At 40.0% G+C, this 9,601-nt stretch overlaps 1 protein-coding gene across 1 annotated transcript in view; it reads right to left on the bottom strand.

Annotated features, from left to right (window-relative positions):
* Nucleotides 1-300: 300 nt before the first annotated feature.
* Nucleotides 301-9,601, bottom strand: part of LOC111551163 (cytochrome b-c1 complex subunit 2, mitochondrial) — a 30,418-nt gene continuing 21,117 nt past the window's right edge. The window contains exons 12-14 of the mRNA XM_023224991.2: nt 7,463-7,539; nt 2,956-3,109; nt 301-572 (exon numbers count right to left, since the gene is read on the bottom strand). Of these exons, the coding sequence (XP_023080759.2) occupies nt 489-572; nt 2,956-3,109; nt 7,463-7,539 (315 nt within the window). The 3' untranslated portion in view covers nt 301-488. The remainder of the gene's footprint in view (nt 573-2,955; nt 3,110-7,462; nt 7,540-9,601) is intronic.

The following is a 9,601-nucleotide window of genomic DNA, read 5'->3' as shown; positions in this document are numbered from 1 at the left end:
TTGATAGGACATTTATGTTTTTCAGAAATAATTTTATTGCAAAAAAGGCAAAACAGGGGTAAAAACCAGACCATTTAGCTGTTGATACCCAAAATGACAAATTTTGAACTTGCTTTCATCTGAAAAGCCACCAATAGTAACCTGGCACTATTTATACTGATAGCCACTTAGCCTTAATTTTAATAGTTTCTAATGCTTCTATACTCAATAATTATATTCCTGTCTCCTTTAAAGCATCTAAAACAAAAATATCAATCAGCACATAATAAATACTTGTTGATTAACTCATTGAGAAAAACGTAAGAAAAACACCTAAGCAGAATGTTTTATTGACTTTAGGTCAGCTGAGAATAATTACCTGCATTTATGCCTTATTTTACCTCACTGGAAAAAAGACAAATGTTTTATTAGAGATTTCTGACTTTCATGTGTTTGCTGCCCTGGGCTGAGAGAATGTTCAGCTCTCTCCTGTAATGTGTGCGTCAGTATTACAGCTCATCAACAAAAGGTGTATGTCCCAAATTTCCACTTGCTGCCATCGACTTCTGGCCAGAAACAAACTTCTTTGCAGCCTTTAAAGAAACAAACAAAAGACAAAGTTAACAAAAATAAAAATATATGTCATCAAGCAGGTGAACTTATTTTGTCATTTTAAGAATTTATGGATAGGACATTCTTTTTTTTTTTTTTGAGATGGAGTCTTGCTCTGTCACCCAGCATGGAGTGCAGTGGTGTGATCTTGGCTCACTGCAGCCTCCGCTTCCCAGGTTCAAGCAATTCTCTGCCTCAGCCGCCCAAGGAGCTGGGATTACAGGCATGCAGCACCATGCCCAGCTAATTTTTGTATTTTTAGTAGAGACCAGATTTCGCCATATTGGGCAGGCTGGTCTCGAACTCCTAGCCTCAAGTGATCCACCCACCTCGACCTTCCGAAGTGCTGGGATTACAGGCATGAGCCACCAACCCGGCCTTGGATAGGACATTCTAAGCCAGCAATTACTATAATAGCTGTTGTGAAAATTAACTAGGAGATGGCTGGTGCTTTAATTTGTGACAATGTGGGAAAAGCTTAGCTGTTCCTCTGAATGTTCCATTGTATGTGTAATGAACCAAGCAAGAGCAATGCTCCGGTAAGAGGGTAGCTGTTAAAAGAGAGATAAGGAAAACACCACTGATACTCTCAAATACAGTAGTGTGGCTTCAGGCAGGGATGTACTTTCCTGTTTCTGTATTACAATGGCAAATAGTCTGGGTCAACAAAAATACAATGATTGTTAACTTAAAAGTAAAACTTTATACCCTAATGGATTCTTTATGCCACTACTTCCAAGTTCAAAGACTGGTTAAGTGTAGTGTAATGAGTCAGGTGTAGGTGGAGCAGCAGCCCCCATATTCTCAGGCCAGCTTATCTTATCACTATGAAGGAGAGGTGGTGGTGGAAGCAGTTGGGTTGGGATGCACATAATGATGGGATATAAGATGAGGACAGTCACTTAGAAGAGTACGAAATGAGCCAGGGGCCGTGGCTCACACCTGTAATCCCAGCATTTTGGGTGGCTGAGGCAGGTGGATCACGAGGTCAGGAGATCGAGAACATCCTGGCTAACACGGTGAAATCCCATCTCTACTAAAAATACAAAAAACTAGCTGGGTGTGGTGGCAGGCACCTGTAGTCCCAGCTACTCGGGAGGCTGAGGCAGGAACATGGCGTGAACCCGGGAGGTGGAGGTTGCAGTGAGCTGAGATAGCGCCACTGCACTCCCTCCAGCCTGGACAACAGAGCGAGAGTCCGTCTCAAAAAAAGAAAAAAAAAAAAAAGAAGAGTATGAAATGATGATGATTAGGGGCCAAGTGAAATCAAGTCAGGGTTACTTTCTTAAAATAGCCTTGTCTCTTTTTTTATTTGAGACAGGGTCTCACTCTGTTGCCCAGCCTGGAGTACAGCGGCATGATCTTGGCTCTCTGTAACCTCTGCGTTCCAGGCTCAAGCCACCTTCCGACCTCAGTCTCCTGAGTAGCTGGGACTACAGGCACATGCCACCAAGCCTAGCTAATTTTTGTACTTTTTTGTAGAGATGGGGTTTTGCTACATTGCCCAGTCTGGTGTTGAACTCCTGGGCTCAAGCAATCTGCCCACCTCAGCCTTCTAAAGTGCTGGGATTACAGGCATGAGCCACTGCACCCAGCTTGGTTTTTTATTTTTTATTTTTTCTTATCCCCACTGTCCCTATACAAAGCAGACCTGTTGGTGAGAAGATGGCTGAGACATGTACAACGGAAGGCGAGTTGGTAAATTTAATGTAGAAAACGGGGAAAACCCACTTACTTTGGATTAATTCTGTAGGTCATGTGCTTGTTAGGCACAGTAGGGAACACAAAGAAGTACATGACATAGTCCTTGCCCTCAAAACAGCTCAATCTTGTAGGGAACAATAATATATGTGAAAAAAAAAAAATTAGCAAGAACAGGAGAATGTCTTAGGCTTAGAAGAGTAAAGAAAATCTTAAGATGCTGGATGGTGAAATACTTGAAGAGGAAAAATAGCAAACTTCACATTTAGGTTGGATGACATGAAACTGCCAATATTTGACTCTTCTTTACCTCTAGTCATCTAACATAAGCCCGTATTATAAACTACCATTAGTTTAACCTGATGTTTGATACGTCAGGTGTATTAAATGCACTTCTGACTGCCATCTCAGTGGATGGCAGCGCTCTCACTGACAGCAGAGTTTAACCTAATGGTAGTTTATTTGAAGGAGGAAGATACACACACTCGAGCTGACAAGGAAGCTTGTTGCAGATCTTCTGGGAATGGGCCCTCCCGCCTCCATATTAAGTAGATGGGCACCAAACATGAGAATAACATATACCGCCCGAGGACGCTTATGCATCCTTCTGAAATTGGATCATTAAGTTCTATGTTGTTAAATCGTACGTTTTCATTTACTTACATTGATGATATCAGCGTTAGCCACTGAATCAATCTGCTGAAGGACTGTAGATGGTGGCACGTAAGAACCAGCAACTAGAGCCTGGGACCCGACTTCTTCCAGGAAACGCTCAGAAGACTCCACTGACATTAGGTATCCAGCTTTCAGCTTGTTCCTGTCCGATAAAAGGCAGAAGTCAGTTTTACAGAGCTACAGAGCAAGGCAATTATTTTTTTTTTTTTTCTGGATGGTGGCGAGGGGCTGTGAACATCAAAGCTTTATTTAATCGATATAGTAACGGCATGTCTCCCTCTTCCTGAATTCCCCAAGAAGAACGGCGCTCCCTTCTCTGGAACATGACAGTAAAACAGTAAGTCTGAAGGGAAGAAGTCTCGTCAGGGTTGCCAAAGTGTCCAACTGAGGGCCCACTTTGGCCTCCATTTGTGGGTCCATATGCTGCTACAGATTTGAGTGAGACAGCTGGAGAGCTCCCTAATGCTTCCCAAGGCCTCTGGATCCGGTTGTGCAATCTGGATCCTCTACACGTCACTGGCCAGTCGCAGCATGCTCTTTTTCCTGCCTACTGGCACAGTGAGGAAGATCTCTCTGCTGTCAGTGAGAGGGTCGCCATCCACTGAGATGGCAGTCAAAAGTGCATTTCATACACCTAACATATCCAACATCATAGCTTGGCCCGGCCTACCTCATATGTGCTCAGAACACTTACAATAGCCTGCGGTTGGGCAAACGTCATCTAACATAAGCCCATTTTGTAAGAAAGTATTGATTATCTCATGTACTGCATATCACTAGCCTAGGAAAAGATCAAAATTCAAGGTATAGTCATATACTACATAATGATGTTTTTGGTCAATGATGGACCACATATATAATGGGGTCCCATAAGATTATTAGGGAGCTGAAAGATTCCTGTTACTCAGTGACAACATAATGCTGTAGTGCAACTTTAAAAAAATAAATTTCATGTAGCCTATGTTTACAGTGTTTAGCATCTACAGCAGTGCACAGTAATGTCCTAGGCCTTCCCATTTACTCACCACTCATTCACTGACTCACTTGAAAGCAGGAGTTTTCGGTCCTGCCAGCTCCATTCATGGTAAATGTCCTATAATGGCATTTTTTTTTTTTTAATCTTTTGTGCTTTATTTTTACTGTACCTTTCCTATGTTTAGATGCACAAATACTTATCATTGTGTTATAACTGCCTACAGTATTCAGTATATAGTGTATGCTGTACAGGTTTGTAGCCTAGGAGCAACAGACTATACACAGACCTATGTGTGTAGTAGGCTATACCATGTACATTTGTGTAAGTACACCATGAGGTTCACACAGTGATGAAACCACCTAACACCACATTTCTTGTAACGTATCCCCATTGTTATGTGACCCATGACTGGAAGCTGAAATTGCGATGGTATTGCTCTGTAGCCAGGTTGAAAAATTGTAAGGTGATCCATGGCAAGTTGGGGACAGTGTGTATTATCAACCTACCTTCTGGCTGCTAGAGTGTGCAGACCAGGGATCTTGAAGATCCTTCTGTCAAACCGGGATGTCACAACAGACAACTCCACCTGGCCCACGGCTGGGGTCACAGTGTCATAAAGGTCAGTCTTGACCTTTTCCTTTTGCCTTTTCCTTGTATGAACTGGGTTCTCTTCTTGGATGGAGGATACCTTTCGATGCTTACAGTTTGAAGATTCTCATGTTTATTTTCTTCTTATGCTACCATTTCACTTGTATTACCTATGAGTTTTGGCAGGTTTCGGGGGTGTCTGAAAGAGCTTCTGCTGTCTATTTCTGCGGTATCCACTTCAGCTGTTGCTGCCTCTTTTAGGGCCTGTTAGTTTCCACCAAGGGTGAAGTAGAGTCAAGCCAGTTCCTCTTATGCAGTGAAGCAGGGCAATTTTAAGGTATTCGCCCCAAAACTCTTCAACGTGTTTTTGGTAAACAGGCAAACTAACAACTTACAGTGCTAATGGCCTCCATTCTATTTCTTCAGTTCACCAAGTACTGTACTGTATACATTACTATTTGGAAAGCTGTCAGTACAAAACTATACTGAATAAATTCCAGAGACTGCTTTTTGATTTTGGACTAGAACTTGGATCTAGGTAAAACTATTTTAACGTGAGGTTTTGATTAGTGAAGCAACTCCTGCCTCTTGCTGAGATTTGTCTCAGTGAGCACAAGGTATGATTAAAAAGGCAAGTGGGGAAGGGCAGTACAGGTCTTATAAGCAACAGCAGCTTAAATATGGGCACAAAAGCAGACACTTAAAATAAAACAAAATCCAATTCACAATTCTCCCAGAAACTTATTACTTATAGACATGGTGTTTGATAAGTCAGTTGATATTTAAACCTCAAAGTATCATTCTTTAACATGCTATAGCAAGACTTCCATTAAACATAATTACAATTTAAGGCTACAATTTTACCACTTTGTCAGTTTAATTAAAAAACGATTTTACCTGCAATAAATTACCAAGAGGTTACTAGTGTGTACCTTCAGCAATGACACCTCACTTTCTCTCTTTCACTATAGGAAGACTAAGAACCTTACAAGAAAAAGTATCAACTCCATCAAAATGGCAGAAAACATATCTTGACATTAATAATCAAAATTCTACTTCCTACATATCACCATACCTTATAAGAACTGTTACACTTATTAAGAAAATACCTTCTCTTAAATAAATTAGATTTGAAAAACTTAGGTTTTTCTTAAGTAAATCCAGTGTTTCAATGTATTCTCATCATGTTTTGTTTTTGGTATAATCAAGCAGCCCTGCATCCTATTGATTCTTGGTTTTATATATACAATATTTAATAAATTGTGTTGTACTTATACAAGAGATGCAATTTTGTAGTGTGCTCAGCATAACAAAACTTAACAATACTAATGGGAACAGAAATGACTAAAAAGTTGTTCCATCCTGGGTTGTAATTCACCCTGTCATACTTCCCCTGTGGGCAATACTAAATGATCATAACAACCACTGGAGTTGCAAAATTCACATTTTGAATTGTCCTAAGTAGATGGAGTCAAACTTAAATGTCTTAAACTGCTGTATGAAAATGCAGATTGATTTCCAACTTTGTCCCAAGTCTTTCTTTTAGAGAAACCCTCAAACTACTAATGAATTAGGAGTGTTGTTAACACTTTCAATCTGGACAGTGGGGATTTAAAAATTGCCAAAAAGCAGACAAATATTTTAGTCTTTCTTATAAAACAAAACAAAATCAAATCTGTTTTGGGTATAAATCAGTAATGAAGAAAGAAACTATTGTAGAATAGGTACTCTTACATACTGGTGGTGTGATTAGAAACTGGTACAATCTCTTTAGATTTGTGACTTAGAAATATATACCTTTTTTTTTTTTTTTTTTTTTTAAAGAGACAAGGTCTTGCTCTGTTGCCCAGGCTGGAGTGCAATGGCATGATCTTAGTTCACTGCAACCTCAAACTCCTGGGCTCAAGCAATCCTCCTTCCTCAGCCTCCTGAGTAGCTGGGGCTACAGGCACACACCAACACACCTGGCTAGTTTTAAATATCTTTTTGTAAAGACAGGGTCTTGCCACATTACCCAGGCTGGCTGAACTCCTGGCCTCAAGCGATCCTCCTGCCCTAGCCTCCCAAAGTCCTGGGATTACAGGTATGAGCAACTGCGCCTGGGCAAATGTATTATTTAAATATACACACGTACACGCACTCTAACATGGAGCCTTTCGTTATGTTTATAACTCTTTAACTCAGTTGGGAATCTACACTAAGAAAGTAATATGAAATACAAAAATATTTTAAGCCCAAAGATATCTTTATAACTGCAGAAAATGCACAAGTGTATTTTGACACACCAATGAATATTGTTTAAATTTTTAGTAATCTGAATCAATGAAAATATAGAATCATTGGTAGGGAATCAGATTATTTTTGTCTTTTATTTGTAATTTTCAAACTTCTATAATAAGGATGCTATTTAAATAGGATAAAAAAGTATATAGATGGTCCTAACTTACGATGGTTTAACTTATGATTGTTTGGCTATATGACTGGTTTATCAGGGTATTAAATGCGTTTTTGATTTATGGATTTCTCAGGATGTAACCCCAGTGTAAGTCAAGCAGCATCTATATATACAACATTAACAATTATGTTTAAAAATGTGTGATCAATAAACTAAGAAAAATGTTAACAATTATTCTCTAATTTTTGTGGAGACAAGGTCTTGCTATGTTGCCCAGACTGGTCTCAAACTCCTGGTCTCAAATGAACCACCTGCCTTGGCCTCCCAAAGTGCTGGGATTATAGGCATGAGCCACTGTGACTGGTCAAAATGTTAACAATTATATCTTTAGGTGGTAGGATATGGGGATGTTTCCCTTTTTATGCTTTTTGTGTTTCTCAGTCCTTATGAGCATATATTGTAATATTGTTATAATCTGAAAAGAATACAACTTTCAAATAACAAAAACATAAAACACAGTTAACACGGAGACTTACTTGGCAGCTTGGACATCTGTGTTGGAAAGGTTTCCTTGAGCTATTGTTTTGACTTGATTATACGCAGCCTTGATTACCTAGGACAGATAAGTAAAAGTTGGTCATCTGTGGTCAGTACCAGAGTCTCCTGCAGCACTGACACGCTTATTTACTGAGGCAAAAACACAGATGGAAGGTTAGTTCCAGACAAACAGCACAGTGTCCATATGGAATGCTGTCATCACTATGGGTGCCTTATTCTTCCTATGTTCATAAAGCAGCTGTTTGTACACAATCCTTCTGCCCCAGCCTCCCAAGAAGCTAGGACTACAGGTGCACGCTACCAGGCCTGGCTAACTTTTTAGTTTTTTTTGTAGAGATGTGTGGGCTCAAGTGATCCTCCCACCTCAACCTCCCAAAGTGTTGGGATTATAGGTGTGAGCCACCACACCCGGCCAAACACATGGATTTCTAATCACCCATAAAGAATAAGCACCTTTAAAACTTCTCCAGACTCTTGCAGTGTCATGCCATTAATACTGCTATCTCTTACTAGTCACTAAGAAGAGAGTAGTAATCCATACACAGCCAATTTGTAAGGCTTGTCCCTACTTACTAAGCCAGAGTCAAGAAGGAATCTGAATCCTTGTATGGTATTTAAAAAAAGAAAGAATAAAGTTCCAGGGATGTGGGTACTTGGTAAATATTTGTTGAATAAGCAAATAAATCTGGCCATGATTTTCTCCATCCCAATGCTGGCTGAGTCTGCTACTTATTTTTCCCTCTGATCACCTAAATTCTAGGACCTCTTTTTCCCCTTCATTTCTGCTGCCCATTTTCATAGCCACACCCCAGACCTGATTATAGCCTAGATTTGCATACCTCTGAAGTCCTCAATTCTAAGACCCCGATCTCAGTCTTTAATTTCACTATACTTATTCTTCCACTTTATCAAGATCTCTAGTTCCTTGACTTGTCCAGTCTTTCAATTTATCAGGCCCCCTCTGGCTTTACTTCTCTATTGAGCCTAGATCCCTGAATCATCCTTTTAATCACTCTTGCCAATGCTCCAATGCTCCCAACTCCCTTGCTATCCTCATACTTCTGACCTGCCCGCTTTGCAGGATTCCAACCTGGGATTAACCCTAATACCTACCTCCTCCATTTCTCCATTATGCTTGTGAATGCAACAGAGGAAAAATTACATGACAGTGCTGACTGTAGTATGAATTTGTGGTCGCTGATTTCAAGGATACACCTATACTACAACCAATACCCACTTTTTGTGTACTTCACTATTTGTCCCAAACTTCCCTTTCTTTCAACTTTCCTCCCTTCTCTGTCAAAACATGACTTAGCCTCCTGTCTCACTGAGGCGTTACTTCCCCATATTCCCAGTATCTTCCAATATTAGCCTGTCTGTAAGGCTAAACAGTCCACTTGTGTGCTGGATCCCACGTATTCCTTTCTCAGACTTGAGCCATTTATAATTTTCTGTCTCCAATAACTGCTCCGATCTTTTTGTTCAGTCTGAATGTCTCTTTCAACTTAATCTCTGTGTAAACTCTCCTAAAACAGCCTGCTCCTTGAATGTCTAAGCTCCACTAGCCCACACCAACCTCTCATTTCTTACTTGTCATTCATTCCTTAATCACTACACTTTTTAGCCAGTTTCCACTACTCTAGTCAAAACTGTTAAGATCACCCATGATGTCCCAGTTTGCTGAAACTACCAGACTTCTCAGTGGTAATGAATGTTATTTCACTGTGGGTCAAATTGGTGTTAAACATTCTCTCTTTCCTAGCCTTCAAATATAACAGCTTCTCTTTTTCTTTCTGTTTACCTGGGCCATTTTTCTTAGCCACTTGCTCCTTAAATGGTGTTCTTTCCCAGAAACTGAGCTTTAGTTTTCTTTTCCTACAATTATTCATACATACCCTGATTTCTACACAATCTCTATACTGAAGACTTGCAAATAAACATCTTGGCCTTCCTCTCTCCTGGGTTCTCAATTTAGATGTTTCAGAGCCAACTCAATGCAACTTGTCCAACCAGAACCAAAATTTCAAGTAGGCAATTCTCTCCTCTTTCCTGGAAGCATTAGTATACATGTGTATATATAGCATTAGTATAAATTTCCCTACAGCAGATAATGCTTC

Source organism: Piliocolobus tephrosceles, chromosome 17 (genome assembly GCF_002776525.5).
Source record: "Piliocolobus tephrosceles isolate RC106 chromosome 17, ASM277652v3, whole genome shotgun sequence".
Taxonomy (NCBI): domain Eukaryota; kingdom Metazoa; phylum Chordata; class Mammalia; order Primates; family Cercopithecidae; genus Piliocolobus; species Piliocolobus tephrosceles.
Note: the sequence above shows the minus strand (reverse complement) of the source record. Positions and strands in the feature narration are given on the sequence as shown.